Source organism: Mastomys coucha, unplaced genomic scaffold, assembly GCF_008632895.1.
Source record: "Mastomys coucha isolate ucsf_1 unplaced genomic scaffold, UCSF_Mcou_1 pScaffold23, whole genome shotgun sequence".
Classification (NCBI taxonomy): Eukaryota; Metazoa; Chordata; class Mammalia; order Rodentia; family Muridae; genus Mastomys; species Mastomys coucha.
Genome location: NW_022196906.1, coordinates 117,229,914 through 117,251,834, shown reverse-complemented (window position 1 = coordinate 117,251,834; position 21,921 = coordinate 117,229,914). Strand labels below are relative to the sequence as shown.

The following is a 21,921-nucleotide window of genomic DNA, read 5'->3' as shown; positions in this document are numbered from 1 at the left end:
CCCCAGCTGGGACTGGATGAGAAGCGCGCAACCGGAACGCTTGGGCCGGAGTCGAAGTAACCGAGCGCGCGCACGTGAGACATCTCAGGAAGGCGGAAGTCGTGCTGCCCATGAGGGACCATCTCCTTAACCCCCTCCTAGTTGGTCCCTGGGATGGCTGAAGAAAAAAGACCACGAATCCCTCGTTAGGTCACTGGTCGGGAAGGGTCTGCACCAGGAGTGGGGCGCCAGCTTCTCAATTTTCTCACCCCTCCTCCCACCCCACGGATCGATCTCTGTCTTGTCTTCCCTTATCCTTTCCTCCCCTACTGCCCATCATCAAATAATGACCCAGAGCTTTGCAAAGTTACCCTTGCCCCGTGAGGTTGCTGGAGTATTGTCCCAAAGAGAGTAGGGAGAGTGTCATGCGCTTCCGGATGCCTGGATGGAAGGGATCGCCGGGGAAGATGGACAGCTGCATGAAGGAAAACCGACCCTGGGAGGATATGGGACTTAAGTTATCCAGAAAGGATGCCTGCAAGGTGAAGCTGGGGTCATAGTGAGGGGCCCTTTATGGAAGAAAGAGGACGTGATCCAAGTTTTAAAGGGTCTCTATGGGGAAATGGGAAACTTTGTAGAGACTTAACATACCTGGTGTTCTGTTTTTGACAAAAGTAACCCTTTAGCTTAATTATCAAATAAAAGGTGCTGGCCACCCTGCGCCTTTAATCCCAGCGTTTGGGAGGCAGAGCTAGGTGGATCTCTGAGTTCGAGATCAGCCTGCTCTACACTGAGTTCAAGGACAGCCAGAGTCACATAGTGAAATCCTGTCTCAAAGACACTTCCCCTCCCCCCTCCTCACCCCCGAAGAAAGGCTTTTCTTCTCTTGTGGCTTCACTGCTAACTAAACAAGTAAACAGAACAGTGACTAACGGCTTCAGGGCAGAAGGGAAGGCTCTTGTAAGCATAGCCACAGAGCATGGTGATTATTAGAGTTGTCATAGTGGATTACTGACTATACTGAGATTTTGAAAGTAACAGGAGGTGCCTGACTATATTACCAGGTACTGGACTGTTAACTGCTGAGCCCTCAAATGATAGCCTTTTCTTGATAGAGCTAGGCGGATCTCTGAGTTCGAGGTTGATAGACTGCACATGAATTTCCTGCATCTATACACGATACTACAGGTGCTCCTGAGAAGGCTTCCTGTAGGGTTGGACTTTGCCCTCTAGGGTAACTGGAAAAGGTGGAGCCAGAGGGTTTTCTTCCTTATGTGGAGGACCAGATGCCACACTTGATATAGCACCTAGACGCCATCTCTGTTTGGTTGGACAACTAGATTCTGTGTGAGGAACTGGTGAAATAGCAAGGGACTCCTGCTATTAAGCTTTCTCATGCTAGAGATTACTGCAAAGAGAGACCATTTTAATAGTACATAGTAGTGTGGGGGTGGGGTGGGGTGCAGATTGAAAAGTAAGAAAAGATACTGGAAGAAAGTTTGATTGGAAGTTTGATTAAGTTTAACTACCATGAGTCATTTTCCTGGGAAAAAGTATTTTGGCATATCTTCAAAAGTATATTAGTGGTTGAACAATAGCATGTGTAGAGGCCCTAGGTTCCCTCCTCAGCACCACATGGGCATGTCCTACCCCCTGACAACTGACAATAGGTTCTTTGTGAAGAAAGGTCAGTGTTATCTATTTGGTGACTGATTTTATGAGTAATATCTGGTATTAGGTTCAGAAGACCTCAAGAAACATAAACAGTGGAGTATATATTCTCTGCTGGAACACTGCTGCCATTGCTAGTTATTTTTCCTACATGCTGCCAAAGCATTTTCATCATATTCATTGAGTGCATTAGAAATCTTTAAACCTCATAATTCATAGTTCTTATTTATTGAAGCAATTCAAAGAACATATTAGAACCAGAAAAATGAAACAGCCAAGGATGGCACATTATATTGTGTTATACTAGTTTGCTTTTACATTTCTGTTGGGTTTTTTTGTTTGTTCATTTTTGTTTGTTTTGTTGATGTGTCTTTTATAAAACCCTGTGCTCCAACTTTCTATGTGTGCTAACTTTCTATGACACTGTGTGGTGCTTATTGTATACCAAGAACTTTACAAAGATTCAGTTCTCAGAATAGCCTTATGAAGACAATTTTACAGTTTTGGGAAATGGAGGCACAGAGAGCATAAGTGTCTGAGCAAAGTTACAAAGCACATAACTAATATGTAGCAGAGGCAGGATTTGAGTGGAGGCTTTGTGGCTACCAAACGTCACCTTCTATATAGCCTCTCACAAACTCCATGTCATCTACCAGGGGACCTAATGCAGAACGTCCATGTTTGTTATGGGACTGGTAACTATCTTGTAAAATACTGCTCAATTTCAATTAATCAATATTTGATGATGGTGCTGGAGGCCCATGAGTCCTGGGAAAACATCCTGTCATTGAATTATATCCCTAGGCCACAAATTTAGTTTCAAAAGCAAGGATGGATGTTCTAGCATGAATTCACTTCTCTTGAGTCCTCTTTCTAGAAGAAGATGGAATGTGATTAAGTCCTGTCCCTGTTTAGTTTAGTTTATCAGATAAAGGAAAAAGTTATGTACAAAGTAAAGCTAAACTCCAGATAGCTAAGAAAAGAACCCTCCAGAGCAGAGTCTGATATATCTGGAATGAAAGGAAGGGTTGAATGTGTAATGTGCATGCTTAGAGAGCCAAACATTCAGGAAGTGTCCTAATGCCTCTGAATACTTGATGTTCTCATGGAATGAAGAATTGGGCACTTGCTTAAAAGACGTTTAGGACTTACTATAGCTGAGGAGTCCAGGCCCTTGAGCTAGTACATGAACCAGATAGTAAAATGAAGTACTCAGTTGAGCTGGTTGGTAATTAGGGCTGTAATAAGGCACTAATTGTGCAGGCTAAGCACCAAATACAAGAGGGAAAAGAGCTGCTGCTAACAGCAATAACATGTAAAGCAGAAGTAAATATGTCCCACACACCTGGGTTCATTAAAGCTATAAAAGCCATCTAGCAGAAGAGCCTGGGGCAGTGCTGTGAACTCTTAGAAACTCAGCAAGGGGAGGTTTCCTAAAGGATCTGTTTCCTTTGCATTCTTTGCATTCGTCCTGCCCGGGCCTTGTTTATGAATACTAGATATACACAGCCTTTCATAATCTAACCATGGGTCTTCATGTCTTGTCCTAGGTCTTGTGGTTTGGGACTATAGCAATGGGAAAATTGATAGTAATACATGAGCCACACTTCTTTCCCATTAGAGGAAGGCACCTCCACATTTCATGTTAAGAGGCTGGCCTGCCTGAGTTTCATAAGGTCCTGTGTGAGAAAATTTCCAGGGATACAATACAGCACCCTAAGAGCTGTGCTCAAAGACTGAGCTCTAAACTGGGGATACTATTTCAGTATTGACCTAGAAGGGAAGGAGGTTGACACCATGCCGCTTCTAGTTACACTTTTGAAAATCGTTTGCTTTCCTCTTGGGAAATTTCCTGAGTCACTTAGCCAAGTTACTCCTGGCAGTCAGATGTGAAGGCAAGAGAGCTAGAGGCAAATATCGGTGTTTTCATCAGCCCAGCACTTTGCAGGAAAGTTAAGAAGTCATATTTTTGTAGTCTCTTGGGACCTGTGGCCTTCAGGATGCACAAACACTTGAAGTGTTTGGATTTTCTTCGATGACTAAGGACATTGATTGTCTCCCATTCAGGATCAGGGGTGTGGGAGTACCCTGGGTGAGTTCAGTTTCTCACCTTAACAATTGAGTTTAGTACCCCTAGCCACAGTCCTGCTGCAGTAAATCTTAACCTTGGCACCAAAGTCTTATTTCCAGAGAAGTGAGTAGCAGAGACTGCAGAGAGACGGGCTGGCTGGGAAGCTAGGGATCTGTGGAGTACAGGCTCCTGGGCTTCTGTGCTGTGCACCGGGCTTTGCTGCTTACTTGTTTTGTGTCCAGAACCTTTTAGCCCACTTTCTCCCAAACTACTTTCTTGCTAATTTACAAAACTCACACTAATTCTGGACGTACAAAGATTTAAATATTGTCTAGATAGTTCAGTGAGTAAAAATGCCAACCAAGCCTGACAACTTGAGTTTGACCTCCAGAAGTCACGTGGTAGGAGAAAAATGACCCTCACAAGTTGTCCTCTGACTTTTACATGTATCGTGCATGGTAGGTACATAAACATATTCTTTCTCCTTCTCCCTCTCCCTCTCCCTTCCCCCTTCCCCATACACACACAGGTCAGGCAGGAGTGAAACCCTATCTCAAAAATACATACATACACAACACATATATATGTATATGTATATGTATATGTATATATATTGAAAAAAATGGCTTAAAATGCAGTTTAACGTGGTTTGTTTTTTGAGCCAGAGTCTCCATGTAGCCCGGCTATCCTGGAACTCTATGAACCAGGCTGGGCTCAAACTCACAGAGATCTGTCTGCTTCTGCCTACTGGGTGCTGAGATTAAAAGAGTGCACCACTGCATCTAGCCTAACCTTGGTTTTTTGAAGACTTCTTACATTTATCATTTTGCAATATTTGATAGGTTTTTGGTTGTTGTTTGTTAACCTGTGTGAGGCAGGTCTCATGTAGTCCAGGCTGTCCTGGAACTCACTAAGTAGCCTAGGATGATCTTGACCTTCTGAACCTGCTGCCTGTACTCCTCAGATGCTGAGATTACAGGCCTGTGCCACCATATGTGGGTTATAGGGACTGGGGATCGAACCCAGGGCTTTGTGAGTGCTGAGTAAACACTAGCAACTGAGCTACACTTAAATCTTATTTGATGTACTTTTATAATGCTGTTTACGCTTGCAAAAACTAAAAATGCTTGAGAAAATCTGAAGCAATTGCTAGTGGGTCTCTCTTGACTATTACTGAAAGACGGGAAGAGGAATTAAGCTTGTAGTTGCAAAAGATAGGAAGAGAAAGGAAGGAAGGAAGAAAAAGGACTGGAGAGATTGCTCAGTGGTTAAGAGCACTAACTTAACTGCTCTTCTGAAGGTACTGAGTTCAAATTCCAGCAATCACATGGAAGCTCACAACCATCAGTAATGAGATCTGATACCAGCTAATGATGTCTGAAGACAGGTACAGTGTACTTACATACAACAATAAGTAAATCTTTGAGACAGAGCGAGCGGGCCCGGAGCAAGTGGGGCCATAGTGAGCAGAGGTTCTGAGTTCAATTCCCAGCAATTACATGATGGCCAACAACCATCTATACAGCTACAGTATACTCATTTACATAAAATAAATAAATCTTTAAAAGAAAGAGAGAGAGAAGGAAAGAGAAAAAGAGATGTTGAATTTGGCCCTGACAACAGAGGATTTCAGGATCTAAACCTTTTGCCTTTGTGGTTAGCTTCATCTTTGCGGCTCTTTTTTTTTTTTTTTTTTTTGTAATCCAAGCACTGGAGAGGCTGAGGCAGGAGGATTACAGGAGTTTGAAACCAGCCTAGATACTCTTTTATGTTCTCTTGCACATGCCTGGCATAAAGGGAACTAGAGTAACAATTTTGGAATTTCGGTTTCTTTAAAAAACAGAAATATTTGTGTGTTTTAATCCCAGGTTTGGGGTATGGAGCTGCTTAAGATTGTTCACAGCAGCTGAGTATGATTTGCCTTGTGCTCTAGCAGGAATGTGGTTTTGCCAGTCACAGATATTTTCTAGGATTTTGTGACCTTGGGACTTTTCAGAAGGTATCCAAATGCTAGGATTGTGGTGTGTGTGGAGGGTTGTTGGTTGATGGCTGTTTTTTTGGTGGTCAGGTTTGTTAAGTAGTTGAGTGTAAAGAAGAAAGAAAAGGAAAGTAGACATCTTGATGGTAAGGCTCAAACTTGCTCCCAAGGACCTTGATGCCCCTAATCAGCAGGAAGTAGTCTAATGATAGCTAATGTCCCTGTCCCCTTTCCTTTCTGTCTTTATTCCTCTCCTATCTAGTGTTGAGGGGTTGAAAGGGTGGAAAAAGTGTAGAGAAGGGTAGAAGAAAGAACCCCACAAAGTAGCAAACACCGGCTGCAGGGAACAGTGGAGCCTTGAGAGCAACTCCCCTCTTGAAAAATTACTCTTTTTGATTCTTGCTAGCTTCTGCTTTTAGTCCTCACAAAAGTCAGTCCTTTACTTGGGTGATGTCACGGTAGCTTCGTGTCTGCACGTGGCACAGTGTTATGTGCCATCCTCAGCACCCTAAGGCCGGACCCTCTGCTTTGTTTGGCTTTGCCTGACTTGTGTGGGCTTTCTCAGACACTGGCCCCACAGGAATAGTTGTCAGCAGATTTAGGGATTCAGTCTTAGGCTAACTACTGCTTAAGTGTCATGGCCTTCCCATCTCCTCAGTTAGTGCAGGATCAGTCCTGTAGCTGTTGGCTTGGTGTTCCTCCAGGGCCCTGCATCGGTCCAGAATGCTTTTGTTCAAACCCATGCCTTTGAACACTGCTACATGGAACCAGCCCACTCAGTAGTTGCCTGTTCTTCATAACCATATGAGGGCAAGATGGCCAAACTGTAAGTCACCTAGGGCCTTGGTGACAATATTGATGTCCCTCTCCTTTTTTTGTTTTAGTCACTGGTTGTGGTGAAAGCCAGCTTTGGAAGTGGATCCTGTCTGTGCTGCTCCCTGGAGGTGTGAACTTAGCTAGAATTCTGTATCTGTTTCCTCATCTCAAGGAAAGAGGAAAGTGGAGCTTATTGGCTACAAGATGGAATAGGTTTGAGGATGAAGCAGCATGGTGCCTGCCAGTTAGTAAATATTTAGTAACAATCAGGAAGAGTCCTAGCCTGATCTTACCTTCATCAGGCTTCCCATGTAGATGAATTAAGGTTTTTGGAAAGTACCCTGAAAGGCAGAAGACATTCATTGTCAGGTGGGTTTGTACACTTGTTTACAAAGGGCTTTTCAGACTGAGGTTATCTTGCCCACTGGTATCTATTCTTATGTAACTAGATCAGCGACTTATTATTGTTGTTAATAGGAAGATTTTCTTCCTGCATTTAGACTGCCTATAAGTGGCCCTAGTAGCCAGTCCAGCAGATTGCAACAGGTACTGTTGGCGAGTCTCAGAGAATGAGTTATCCTTCTCTCTGGTCATTTCGTAGACATCCCAACTCTTTGAGCTTCATCTCTGAGCTCTAAACAGGCTGACCCAAGTTTGGGAGAGGCCAACCAGTCTCACAGTGGATTCCCAGGAGGCTTTGTTTCAGAGGGCTTATAAATTGCTTCTGAAAGGAGGAGTCCTCTATTGGTTTTCATTTTGCTTTGTTGCTTTGCTTTTGCTTTTTGTTGTTGTTGGGTGAAGGCAGGTGCTGAGGCCCAGGCTGACCTGGGTATAAAGAAATGTTTTTCTATGCTCTGTTGAGCATTTCCAAAAATTGGAAAAGTAATGGTCAGTTCATTAGAAACATTTGGCAGGGTATGGTGTGGCACATCTTTAATTTTAAGACTCAGAGGCAGAGGCAGAGGCAGGTGGATCTTGTGAATTCAAGGCCAGCCTGTTCACATAGTGAATTCAAGGCAACCAGAGAAGTATAGTAAGACCTTGTCTCAAAAACAAAAGGAAGATGGTCAGTGTGAAGCAGGACAGGAAACTTGCCTTACCACTTTCTGGGTTTTGGTGAACTTTAATACAGACAAGGTTTGGGGTACAGATGTGACATTTACTTTTTTCCCTTTACACTTTTTTTTTTAAAAGGGGGAGGCAGCAGAAGCAATCTTGACTGTGTGGAGTTCCTGTAAGGCAAGATAGCCAGGTCTGCCTGCCTGATTTGCTCTGTCAGGCTCTGGCCACACCCTTACCTTTGAGGAAAAGTAGTGATTCATTCTGTTATTTTAATGAAATGTTTCAAACATAGTAATTCTTTGTTCATGACTGGATTTTTGGAGTCTCATCAGAAAATGGGCATACATTTCATAGTCATTTGGTATCATTAAATTTAGGTTAAGAGTAGCTCAGATAAATGAATTTTCTGTTTGCCTGGTTAATTTTTTAAAAGATTTTATTTATTCATTTTTTGTTTATGCATATGTATGTATTTGTGTCTGATATGGGTGCTGAGAACTGAATCCAGCTCCTCTACAAAAGCAGTAAATACCTAACCAATAATAACTCCAAAATATTAATGCATCACAGAAATCCTAAGTACAACTTTATTTTTCCTTCCCTAACAATTATAAGTACATTTACTCTTCTACTTTCACCCCAACTAATCAAATAGAAGTTTAGGATATAACAGTCCAAGAGCCTTCAAAGCCCTAAGAAAACAAACAAGTTTAATTTCTGATAAGGACTATAAGACTGTATCTTACATCTATTGAATGCAAATCAATTGCTTTAATTAAGCTAAGACCTTAACTAGATTGGCAGGAATTAAACTTACGAAAATTTAGGTAACAGCTAAATACCCTATTTCTGGCTTCAATCTACTCCTGGCTATCAGGAAAAGGGTAGAAGAATTCTTAGTAGTGACTATCACCTTAAGGCTTTGGTAAAAAGGGGGCTCAAAGCCCTGTGTTTAGATTTACAGTCTGAGCCATCCCTCCAGCTCCCCTTCCCTCAACCCCCATTCATTTCTAAAGCTCCTAGGACCTGGGCCATTCACCTACAAAGTCAGCTTGTGAATAAATGCTTTTGGTGATTGACTCTAAAGTGGACTAAAAGAATCCAGTACCAAAAACAGTCCCATTAAACTGGAGGTTGATGTTAATTTTCTAGGTATATTTCAAGAAAGTTTTGAAATGACATTTTAAGTGACTATGAGGGCCAAAAGTCACTTAACTCTGATAGAAACTAGTTTCAGCAGGAATTAAATGTTTCGGATGAGTTTAAGGGGAATAGCAGCTAGGCTCTCTCCTGACAGCATTCATCACGATAGATTTGCTGGGTCTGACCTAGAATCTCCCATTAGGAGTTCCTGCAGCTTGCTAATGTGTATAAACTATGGAACAGATTTATCTATAGGGTTTCTATTTGTAGGGTTTAATCATGATAGCTGTTGTTGCATGCATATTTAGATGATCCTTGTCTTTATGACGAGGGAAAATAATTGGGGAAGATTTGAATTGGCTTAACCAGCTTGGCTCATTGTCTTTTGCTACTGTTAGTTTACACAGCCTCAAATCCACTTTCATGCTGTTAAGGAATGCACTTGTGGGTGGGAGAACTAGAGTGGGTGTAATGTTTTAGAAACAAAATCTTCACACAGTGATTTAAAAAGGATGCTAAGGATTCAGAATCAGACCTGTTTGAAGTATTTCATGACTTTGGGAGGGGATCTTGCCCTTTGAGAACAGATGAAGTAGAAAAGGACCAGAGGTACTGGCTGGGATGAAGGTAGTAGCATGTGGGTCTTTGCTCACAAAAAGAAACCAGATTTTTCTTAGGGCAAGTAGTAGACTGATAGAGTTTGCCCTTATCCAGCAAGTGAACATTAGCCATAACCATGGTAGCTGGACTCTGCTCCTAAGTCCAGCAAAGCCTGAGTAATGGGTCACAGTAAGAAGGCCTTCACATAGCTGCTCTGAGCCCTGGAGCTGCCCGTCTGTGAACAGATGAGTAACAGACTTCAAGAAGTAACCAGCAGTCAAGCCCAGGAGCTCTGGGCAACAGGCTCCACTTCATACAGTGCTTTTGTGCCTGTGATAGAAGATTATGCTGGCGGTCAAGTACAATGAGTCCTGTGCTGTAACAAGGGTCTGTATCAGAAGAAGGTGGTTTGCTTTGAGCTTCTTTTTTTTTTTTTTCCGAGACAGGGTTTCTCTGTGTAGCCCTGGCTGTCCTGTAGACCAGGCTGGCTTCAAACTCCCCCAATTGCCTGGGAAACTTTGTATAGAAGGGCTTATACCTTAGTAAAACAGTGCGCAAAAAATTTTAGTAACACTATTGCTACATATACAACTGAGAATGAACAGCGCTGAAGGGCAGAATGAAGTTAACTACCTGTGTCACTGGGCGTTTAATTTTAGTGGTCTCCCATTTATGAAAACCACAGCCCTCATGCTATTAGAGCGCTAGTGTGGAGGAGATGAAGGAGGATGTGCTGTCGGGGCAATGGAGTGTTTGTTACTGACCGTCTACATCACAGAGGAAGCTGAGTCACGATGATCTGTGTCTTAGTGGGTGGCCATTGGGTTCAGCAGCTTTTCTGTAAAGATTCAGAGTAGGTACTTGAGGCTTGCTTGTTGAGCCAGCCCCCACCTTAGCTGGGTAACTTTCACCAGGCAGAACCACCAGAGGCAATCTGTATACAGGGTTGAGCTTCAGTGTAACTGCTAGAGCACAGGTGATAAACATGCAAACCCACTCAGTGGAAGAAAGCTTGCCCCTGGAGTGTGTTGCTCTTCTGTTGTGGGATATTAGCTATTTATTGGGTTTGGTTTGTAGTTGAATAGAATTTAAAGTTCTAGAATTTGCTAGGCACAGGTTAATTCCCAGATATTCCTGGTCTTCAATTTCCCACTGTCCTGCTTAATGCTTCAGAAAGTGAACCTACATCTTTTGTTCCCGCAGCACTGAACTTTCCTCTGAGAGCAAGCGCAGGATTGCTCAGCTAGAGAATTTTGGTTGATGACCAAGAGCCACTGTGTCACAACAGAGAAAGTTACTTACTCTCTGTATGTTACAGCTTTGTTCCCCAGCACTGTGTATCTACTGTAGGACAGTGCTCTAGTTTGTTACTCTGTTCCTTTGTCTAGGCATGTGGCACACACTTACCTGTCTTGAATCTTATGCTAATTTGGAGCAGAGCTGGACTGTGCATGATCAGCCTAAGCAACATTTCACTCTATGTTTAGCTTTCCCACTGTCATGACTATGCTCTGTTCCAGCCATATCTTCTTTCTGGTGGGGAAAAAGGAGGATTCGAGTTTAGGTTAATCTAACAAAGCTATTGAAAACCCAGAGCTGTCAAAAGACCATGGGCTAGGGCTGCACATGGTCATTTCTTCAACTGTAGAGTGACTTGCTCTCCAAAGACTAAGCCACTGTGCTTCAGTGTGCCTTTCCATGGTTTCTATATCTGGGAATGAGCTGAGCCATCAAATTCCCAATGAGAATTCTGGTTGGTGTTGCAACAAGTCTAGCAGCTGAGAGGAACAGAGGAGGTCTCTGTTCTCTGTTCTTTATTCCATTGTAGATGGATATGCAATACTGATTCTTACTTCTCTTTTTTTGTGTGTTTAAAGCTTTTTATTTATTTGTATTTTATTTTTTATGGTTCCACACCTTCAATCCCAGCACCCTGGAGGCAGAGACAGGTGGATCTCTGTGAGTTCAAGGACAGCCAGGGCTACACAGAGAAACTTGGTATCAAAAACCAATAGTAGAGGTAGTAGTAGTAGTAGTAGTAGTAGTAGTAGTAGTAGTAGTAGTTGTTGTTGTTGTTGTTGTTGTTAAAGTTAGCATACAAAGTAATGGTTTCCTTATGGCATTTTCATGCTTATTTTACTATACTTTGTTCTGTTTCAATTCCAGTTCTTAGTTATAGTATCTCTGGAGGTCAGTGTTGTAACTGTTAGGAAGAAAATTGGTCAGCCATCACTTTTCCACTGGAGTAATATCTCTTTCCCAGAGAATACTTGTGCACAGTCAGTGAGCTGGGCAGGATGTTCAACATGAGCCCCTCCCCAAAACCCTCTAGCTCTGGTACCAACAACTCTGGCAGGGGCAGTGCTTCACCGGTGGGAACATAGTGGCTTGTGGTAAGAAATACCTTTGAACACACTGTCCAGTATCTCTACTCTTGCCCCATCACTCACAAAGAGCAGAACTCAGAGCCTCGTGCCCTAGAAGCAAGCCATTTCAGCTCGGTGCTCCCGGATTTAATTTAATGGACTATTTGCCCAGTGGTCTCACAGTCCCATCTCCAGTTGCTGTGCTGCTATCTGACTTGCCTACTCTTGGGCAAGGCATTGCCCTGTCTGGTCTCTTCATTCTCACGTTCATATGAAGATTTAGGGAAGGCATTCTTGCTTTATAATGGTGAGGACAGAAAGGGCAGCCCTTAAGTGAAGAGGTGCTGAGGCAGTGTCTCTGTGAGGGGAATGCACGTATGTGCTTGGCTCACGTTCGGAGAGTTCACTTGACAAGTGTCCTTATTGCTAAGATAACACCATATTTCTGCTCCCTTTCCTTTCAGATGCCAGTATGGACAGAATAGCTTATGATGCTTATCCCCACCCATCACTTTCGAGACATTGAGCGGAAACCAGAATACCTCCAGCCAGAGAAGTGTGCCCCACCTCCCTTCCCTGGTCCTGCGGGAACCATGTGGTTTATCCGTGATGGCTGTGGCATCGCCTGTGCCATTGTCACCTGGTTTCTGGTCCTCTATGCGGAATTTGTAGTCCTCTTTGTCATGCTGATTCCATCCCGAGACTACGTATACAGCATCATCAACGGAATTGTGTTCAACCTGCTGGCCTTCTTGGCCCTGGCCTCCCACTGCCGTGCCATGCTGACGGACCCCGTGAGTATGTCTGGGCTCGTTTTGACCAGCCCACATGCTCTCCCTCAGGCCCTGGCACAGCCATAGCCTGCATGCTCCCCATGGATTTTGGGAATGTGTAAAAAGGATGGCCAGAGCTGGGTGGAGACATAAGCTGCTTCTCGTTGGAGCTTTAGGGACAAAGCTTATGGGGGCAGGTTGAGTGGTGCTGTCTACACACTGCTATTTGTGTTTGATAAGCCTGCTGTGTCAAGAGGAAACCCAGCCCCTGTTTGGAAGATGTAATCAGATAACCTTAGAGACTGGGCCAGATGTTCAGAGCAGAAAGCAAGCTGGAGGATAGTGAAGACCTGGGCTGGTTTGATGCTACAGCAGGCCACATCCAGTTTCAGGACATGGATGGATTTAGTCTTCACTTAGCTTATACAAGAATCCTTTTTTAAGATTGGGTGTGGATGGCACACACGTTTCGCCCCAGGGAGGCAGAGGCAGGTAGATGCCAGCCAGGGCTACCTAATGAGACACCTCGTTGTCAGAGGGGAAAGGATTTCTCTTTTCCTGAAAAGCTGGCCAGGCTTGTTCGGCATTACAACAGACACCTCTGAGTATCTATGGGTAAAACTATCGTTCTATTCAGTGAATGAGTTAGATAAATATATTAACTGAGGCAAAGGCCACTGAATATTTCTTATATCCTGAAACAAGCCCTCCTGATTTTTCATTGTATTATATGGGAAATGCCCATGCAGGTAACTTGGTGAAGCCCTCCCCACGGATTAACTGTTCTGGTATGGGAGTGAGAGCCATTAAATTGAGAAAGGTCTATTAATGGCCACCACATTTTATGTGAGCCTCAGGAAAGTACAGCACAGACTACAGGGCTGAGCCAGTTTTCTTCGTGAAGGTGGATTATTAATCCCTCTCAAGGTAAAGCAGTTTCCTGGCTGAGTTACCTGTGTGGCTGGTCCAGACAGAATTGCCTGGGGCCTGTGACCCGGTGTTGATGTTACCTCCTGGAGAGTGGAACAGTCACCACCTCAGGAGGGGGAGAGCTTGTATATTCTAGAAAGTACCCTACTACACAGGGTATAAAAGAGTTAAAACAAACTAAAGATTTATTCAGAATTTTGTGTGATGCCCTTGCTATGGGAGACAGTGAAGGAAATTATATTCTTCTCTTCAGCTCACAGTTCAGTACCGGCTCTCCCATCAAGATGCCTCTGATGGAAAGGTAGCCCTGACAGAGGAAGTGTAGTTTGCTGTGGACAAGCAGGGAAGGGTGCCAGTTCAAGGTTGGTGCTGAGAGGTAGAGAGCTGAGGGCAGGGGGAATCCCTCACACAGATAGGCAGTGGCTCTTCTCCACAGCTCATCATTGGGGTGGGAAGACCAGGGGCTATGGATTTACCTTTGGAGTTCCTGCAGTTCTGAAACAGCAAACATAGGAGAGGAAAGATTCTAGAGCCCCAATTTTTATTTTTTTATTTTTATTTTTGTATTTTATTTTTTTGAGACAGAGTGTCTCAGTATGTAGCTCTGGGTCTCATACTCAGAGATCTGCCTGCTTCTGCCTCCTAGAAGCACTGGGATGAAAGATGTGTGCCACTAAGTCTGGCTGTAAGAATTTTTAACTAAAGAGTGACAAGACCAGAGTATCTCTGGACAAGGATGTCTATAGCAACAGTGCAAGGTCCTGCTGTGTACTGCTGGGTGGATGAACAGAGGCCAACCCTGCAAGAGGTTCTTTCCCAAGGGGCAGGTAAAGCTGAGAATAAGGCAGACAGAACCTCTGCCCTCTGGAACCTCACATTCCAGTGATTAATGAATTGATAATGGTAAAATTGCTAAGTGCTGTGGAGCAATGGGAGGGTGTAGTAGGCTTTAAAGGTACCCCACTGGCTCAGGGTAATCGAAGATGGCCTCTCTAGAGTCATGCCATTTGAGCTGACCTGAATGGCCTGAAGCTGCAGGCCAGGGCATGGGAAGATTTCCAGACACATTCAGGCAAAGAAAGGAGGTCCAAAGGCCTGAGCTTGGAGCATGAGACTAAAACATGGTGAAACGGGCCACAGAGACAAGATCACACCAGACCTTGTAGGCTCCTCAACCTTGGGGAGACAAGTATGAGGACATTGTGCTGGTAATGAGGTTCAGGTGAGACTTGCAGAGGATGAGACTAAAGGCATGGGCAGCCATTTAAAGAAGACATGGCACTAGCTTGGATCAAGCTAAGAGGACAGAAGCTGATGAACTTGGAGCTTATTTTAAGCCACTGGTTATGTTGTTGTTGTTTCAAGACAGGGCTGACAGGGTTTCTCTGTGTGAGTCCTGGAACTCTCTTTGTAGACCTCATAGAGATCTGCCTGCCTCTGCCTCCTGAGTGCTGGGATTAAAGGCATTCACCACACCTGGCTGAGCCACTGATTCTTAAGTCTGGCTACATGGTAAAAATAATCGGTGGAGGTGCCTGCCCCCTGCCCTCAGAGGTTCCATTCTAGTCATTGGAGGGGCAGAGCTCTAGGTATTAACACACTTGAAAATGCTCCTGGAGCCCTCAAATTCAACCAAGTCTGAGAAAAACTAACAGATGGAGGTTGATCACAAAGAAAACCTTCAGTCTGACCAGGAACACCTGTGGATGCTGGTGCACTTGTTGCATGGGAAAGGCTAGTAAGCAGTAGATTTAGGAGGCCAAGCCAAGCTTCTCTATGGTCAAACTACTGTATATTAGGTGCAAGGGAGGTGTTAGGTGAGCAATGGAAGCCAGTCAGAATTGGATGGTGGAAGATGGACCCATTGTATAGAAGGCATATGAGGTGGGAGCTGGGTACCACCAGGAAGAGTCTGCTGGCCCTTGGGCTATTCTCATAAATTGTGCTCTCCTGCTTACTGCAGAGACCTCTGCAGGAGCCCTTGCAGCAGAACCTGGATTTCACCTTGCTTGGCTTCCAATCCTAGGTAGCGATTTTAGGTTTCTTTGTTGTTGTGATAAAATGCTTTGACAAGTGCTTGCGGAGTTTCTTTTAGCTCACAGTTCAGGTTACAGTCTATCATGCAGGGAAGAATGCAGCAGATTCTTGAAATATCCATGCACAATCAGAAGCAGCGAGCAATAAATGAATGATGCATTCTTGTGCTTGCTGAGCTTACTTTCTCACTCTTACACAGTGCAAGACCCAAACTCACGGAGTGATGCTGCCTGCTCTGGGTTAGGTCTTCCCACCTACCCCCACACATGCTCAAAGGTCAACCAGATATAGACCATATTGAAACTCTTCCAGACTGTGGCACTTAAAATTAACCACCACAGTTGGTGAGAGCCACAGTCCTGAGTACCAAGTAGCTACCCATAGATATAAATGAAGAGTCTATCAAATAACTACCATTAGTGAGGGAAACATGTCAAAGCATGTCCTGTGGATGAGCCCCATTACAAAATCTTCATGCCTCTGCCAGAAACACATGATGACATATACAGACTCGTATGTAAAACAGTGAAGTGGAGCTATACAAGGGGGTTGCCAGCAAGGTACCACAGAGTCAGGAGTCCAGATCTCAGGCCAAACACAGATGAACTAGAGGCTCCTGGTTCATCAGCAAGTGGAATCTATTTCTAGCTTGCCACCACTGTGTGTTCTGGGGAAATTCCCAGTAGAGAAGAGCTGCTTTATATATCAAGAATTCTTATTGTCTATAATTATGGGAGAACAGCTTATACCCTGAGGTTATAAATAATATTTGCATTATATGTTTTTTTGGTTAGCACTGACAAAGGTGGGGAGAAAAGAGAAAGGGAAACAGAAAAGGTAGCATGGTCTCCCAGTAGACAATTACTGTACCATTTCCAACTGGATCTTTTCATTCTAGATGTAACATTAGGACAGTTCAGCCATGATGGCTTTCTGAACCATCGGCAAGTAGTTGTGGACTCCAGCACAGCCATAGTTGAGTCACACAGCAAGGGGTAGAGAGAACTTACTCCAAAGTGTGTGGAACACAGAAATGGTGCCATTTGAATTTGGAGACGAGAAAGGCCCGTCAATGAGAGACAGAGACAGAGAGAGACAGAGACTGAGAGCGGACAGCTGGACCAAGAGGCACATGGACACCTCACTCATCCTCTGGGCCCGACGTGCATGGTGAGAACAGGCCCTGCTGCAGTTTGGTCTCACTGGGTACTGTTCTTGCCCACTCTGAGTTGTGTACTCCTCATCCATGTTACTTTTCTATGTTCTGGAGATCTGGAGTGGTTCCACATGAACTTATCCTGTGGTTATTTCCTCAGCTGCAGGATGTATCATTGAGATAGATATACTAAAGGCGGAATTCCCACATTGGTTCTCTAACCTGTGGAGTGAAAGCTATTAAGATTGAAAAGGACAAATGGAAGCCATTGGAGTTACCTCAGCCAGGGAAAATAGTAAACCAAAACCAATATCACATCCCTGGAGGAAGTGCAGAAATTCATGCCACCATCAAGGACATGAAAGATACAGGAGTGGAGGGTCCCACCACATTTTCCTTTAACTCTCCTATTTGGCCTATGCAGATGACAGATTAGGGAGAATGACAGTTGACTGTTTTCAAACTTAATCAAGCAGTGACTCCATTGCAGTGGCTATAGTGTCCTTACTTGAGCCAGTTAATACATCTCCTGGTATTGGTCTGCAGCTCTTGATTTAGCACATGCCTTCTTCTCAGTATTTGTCTATAGGGACCACCAGAAGCAATTTGCTTTCAGTTGGCAAGACCAGTGGTACAGCACTTTACCTGTACAGTTTTAACTTTCCATCTCTGTGTTATAACTTAGCTCTAAGGAAGCTTGATCTGTCTCTCCCACAAGATATAGCACACTGGTCCAAATATTGATGGTATACTGATTAGACCCTGTGAGAAGGAGGTAGCAACCACTTTGGACTTGTTAGTAACACATATGAACATCAGAGGATAGGAAATAAATCCAACCAAAATTCAGGGGCCTTCTACCTCAGTGAAATTTTTAGGAATCCAGTGGTTTGGGACACATAGAGATATTCATCCTAGGGTAAAGGATAATTTATTGCATCTGGTTCCTCCCACCAACAAGAAAGAAGCACAACATTTAATGGGTCTATTTGATTCTGGAGACGTGGGTGTTTACTTGGGCCCATATACCAAGTGACTTGGAAAGCTGCTGGCTTTGAGTGGGGCCTGGAATAGGAAAAGGCTCCTCAACTTATCCAGGCTAATGTGCAAGCTGCTCTACCACTTGGGCCATATGATCCAGCAGACCCAATGATAATTGAAGTAGCAGTGGCAGATAGGGATGTTGTTTGGAGCCTTTGGCAGGCCCTTATAGGTGAATTATAGAAGAGACCTTTGAGATTTTGGGAGCAAGGTCCTACCATCATATACATACAACTTATTCTCCCTTTGAGGATCAGCTCTTGGCCTGCCATTGAGCCTTAATGGAAACTAAACATTTGACACTGGTCACCAAGTTACCATGCAACCTGAGGTGGTTGTCCTGAGCTGGGTATTATCTGACCCACCAAGTCATAAAATAGGATGTGCACAGCAGCAATCCTTTGTCAAATGGAAGTGGTATATATGTGATCAGGCCCAAGCAGGTCCTGGGGCATAAGCAAGTTACATGAAGAAGTTGCCCAAATGCCTCTGGTTTCTAGAGGAGGCACCCTTGAAGATAGCCTGGACTTGGGAACTCATCCTGTCTTGGGTCCCTTTCTACCCCTCACCCCTCACCCCTTTGCTTTCTCCATCTCTTCCTGTCCAGCTATAGATACATTCTGGTTCTGCATTCTTTGGCATTGTCTTTCCCAGAAGACACTGAAAACTGAGGCACAGTCCCTGCTGCCAGGAAGTTTAAAGCCACACATTGCACAGTTGCCACAATTGCATGACTCTGTGTGGTCAGCTCATTTCTGCCTTTCTTTTCCTTGGGCCTACTCATCTATTAACCCCAAAAATTATTTCAAATCCGAGAACTGAATAAAGGTGTGGTACAAATCTGCTCAATTTGACCAAATGCTAAGAAAGAGAATTAATCTGCGTGCCAGTACCCCACTTCAAGACTCTGTGAACCCTCTACAAAACACCAATTAGTGACTGACTGAGGACACTGTAGTCTTCACTATGCACATCATCAGTGGAAACACTGGGGCTCAATTTAATTTATCTGGTATTTCTTTATGGAGACTTTATCCTGGTGTGTTCCTTTAGCTGGTTAGGGTCATCCAGGGTCAGTGTAGGGTTCAGGATCCTCTTTATGTCAAGGAGCTCTTCACACCTGCCTCTCAACAAGCTAAAAAACCAGAAGAAAGCCCTCCTTGCTCTAAAGAGGGGAAAAAATCCTATCTGGGTCACTTACCTCCAACCTGTGTATACAGATAGTGGCCACCCATCTCCTGGGATATTTTTGCCCAAACTTATGCATATGTGACACCAGCCTTGAGATAACAGTACTGTCACGGACCGGGATTTCTTGCAGGGTCCCTGTTCCGCGGGACAAGGGATTCTGGCCAGGTGGGCACGGGATTCGGCTTTGACAAACAGACTACACATGGGTGGTGTAAAATCTGAGTGTATTTTTCAAATATAGAGTCAAGTTTAAATAGTCCATACAGAAAGGTTAAAAAAGTCAGATGGTACAATGATCAAAATACATCAAAACAAAGTATAGGTACAGAGCTCTACGTTAAGAACACAATGAGTCAGACAACAAAATAAATACATGTTAATTTAACAAGAACTAAACAAAGATTGCAATCTAAAAAAAAGCTTAGCTCTGACCGGAATCACCTGGCCTCTAAAAAACAGTTAACAGCTCCTCTTCAGCTCGTTGCTATGGTTACAGGCTGGGTGGGCCCAGGTAAGTTTTTCAAGTAAGTTACTTTTCTGGGCCAGTGAGAGCTAGCCCCAAGAAACACCTGCTAGGCCAGTTCTTAAGAGTGATTCAACTATAAATCTAATATTGCCTGCCTAAGTTAACTAAGAATGAAGATTTCACCTAATCTTGCCCTGAGATAGTTTGTTTATTCTGTAAGCTTTTATGTCTTACAATACTAGAAGCTATTAGTATCAATGGCTTAACATTCTAAGCCAGGGTTAGACTAAGAAGTTAGAACATTGATGAAGGTCAGAAAACAAAGTCCAAATTTTCTTTTGTTAGCTGTGAAAAAAATGATATCTTGGTGAGTTCCTAACACACAAGTACAAAGACATATCTGAGCCGTCTCTGAGTTTAGAGTGCCAGGCGTCAATACAGAGACAAGAGACTGACTTTCCTTAAAGTTTTCGCCTCAAATACCACCATCACGCAAGTGTGCGTGACACAGTACCTCTCATTTTCTTCCTACAAGTGGATAGCAGTGCCAAGTCCTTGACATCATAAGAATTGGTGATGCATATTCTTTCTTTTCAGAAGTTATTTGCAATTATGTGTATGTGTGTATGTGTAAGTGGGTATGTATACACACATTAGTGCCAGCACCTGTGGAGGCTGGAAGTGTTGAATTCCCCCTGGAGCTAGGTATGTGAGCCACCTCATGTGGGTACTGAACTCAGGTCCTCTGCAAAAGCAGCAAGTATTTTTAATCACTGAGCCATCCTTCCAGCTCCATATCTTTTTTTTCTTTCTTGTAATATGGCCTCAACATTTAGCCCTGGCAGGCCTGAAACTGGCTGTGTAGATCAGGCTGGCTTTGAATTCAGAGACCCACCACACCCTCCTCTCCTTCTTCCTCCTTCTCTTCTTCCTCCTCCCCTTCTTCCTCCCCTTCCTCTCCCTCCTCCCCTCCTCCTCTTCCTCCCCTCCCTCCTCCTCTTCCTGCTGCTGCTGCTGCTTTTCTCCTGTTAAATTCAGTCTCTTGTTGGGAATTTCTTGTCCCACTGCTTTCCTTTATATACTCTATTCTAGTCAGGATTGAAACAAGCGTAACTTAATCGCTGGGCACATCAACTAGAATCCTAATCATGTAAGCCATATTAAATCTAAATCCTCTGGTGGGGAATCCTAGCGGATTTGCCATCTAAACCAGGAGACACTAGTAGCTACATCTTGTACTTTCACTGTCTCCATCCAACCCCCTCCCCCTTTCTGTCCAACCCAGAAGTTACACTTACTTGCCCGTGATTGGTTTCTTTATTCATTAGGGGAAGGTTCACAAAAAGTCACCTGAGTACTGACTCTTTCTTCTTTCCAGACAACTCCTCCTAGGAAAGCAGAATTAACATCAAAATACAAATTGCACCAGGGTCAACCACAACACTTCCCCTTTCTGTTGTCTTAAAAGACTCTTTTATCTCACATATAAATTGAGTACAACTATTACCATTTTGTAATTTATGAAGTACATGATAGACCTAACACCCAGTTCTTTATTTTTGTCAATTTAAATGGACACTCTGTCATCTATTCTAACTTAGAAGACTTATAAATTCATATGTTACATCCTGGTTTAGCTTGTATACTATCTGAAAACTATTTCTCAAATATATTTTCTCAATATTAAATAGCCTGAGTTGGCTATGAGACTATAAGTAGTCTTTCTTTTCAGAAATCCAAGAGTGACCAATACTACTTGAAAGTATGGGAAGCCTAACACAGCTTCCAGAACTGAGACAAATTGTAGAGACAGCTGCCTGCATTTACAGCCCCAGTAAGTCAGAAAGTTGGAGCATCAGTCTTCAGCCTTCTGGCCCAGGATCATCTGACAGACCTTGAAAAACAGGAATTGTTAAAGACTACCTTATTCTGTCTTGGCAGAACTAAGCTGTCCTAACCTGTAACTTGTGTCCTCTCAAGGACGGAACAGGTCTGCAGAAGAGATAGGTAATTATGCCCAGTGGCCACCTAGCCACAGTGTACCACACCACCTGAAGGTATAGATGCTCAGCTGTGAAACAAGCCTTATTTTTAATTTTCTTATTCATGTACTGTTAATACAGTCATTGGCAGTAAAGTGTGATAGATAGATAGATAGATCAAAACAATAATTTTAAAAAAGCTTTTCTCAGTCTAAATCTCTTATTAAAACTACCTACTAAACATGTCTGTGCCCTACCTGTTGCCTGGGCCTGGGTCCTCAATCTGCTGTCCCTCAGCCACATCATCCCGGGAGTTGTCTTACTCTGCTTTACTCACTTCTGCTGTAAAATGAGGGATCACATCGTCTCTACCCACCCAGAGATTTATTGTCAGAATTAACTGACAAAATGCTTTCAGTCACAAAATATTTGGAACTATGCCTGTACTTTATAAGCACTCAATAAATGTCTGCTGTAGCATTATTATTTGGCTCGGGTATATTGAATGCAGGCCTAATGCCAGGTCCTGTGCAATTTGCTAGACTATAGGTTGAAAGACATTGTCTCTGTCCTCTTGGGAATTTACAGTCATGTTGGAGATGTGGTATGTAATTTTACAGTGTGTCTCTAGAATGCCAGCTTAGACTGTGGGAGTCAAA

General features: G+C 43.6%; 1 protein-coding gene across 6 annotated transcripts in view; it reads left to right on the top strand.

Annotated features, from left to right (window-relative positions):
• Window positions 1–21,921, top strand: part of Zdhhc3 (zinc finger DHHC-type palmitoyltransferase 3) — a 48,635-nt gene that overhangs the window by 259 nt on the left and 26,455 nt on the right. For 2 of the 6 annotated variants that reach the window (XM_031345844.1, XM_031345847.1), the window contains exon 2: window positions 12,151–12,480. In XM_031345844.1, coding sequence (XP_031201704.1) covers window positions 12,175–12,480 — 306 coding nt within the window. In that variant the 5' untranslated portion in view covers window positions 12,151–12,174. Of the gene's footprint in view, window positions 1–61; window positions 522–12,150; window positions 12,481–16,335; window positions 16,597–19,319; window positions 19,339–21,921 lie in introns of those variants that run through there. The other 4 variants (XM_031345846.1, XM_031345850.1, XM_031345848.1 and 1 more) reach the window with 4 other exon arrangements.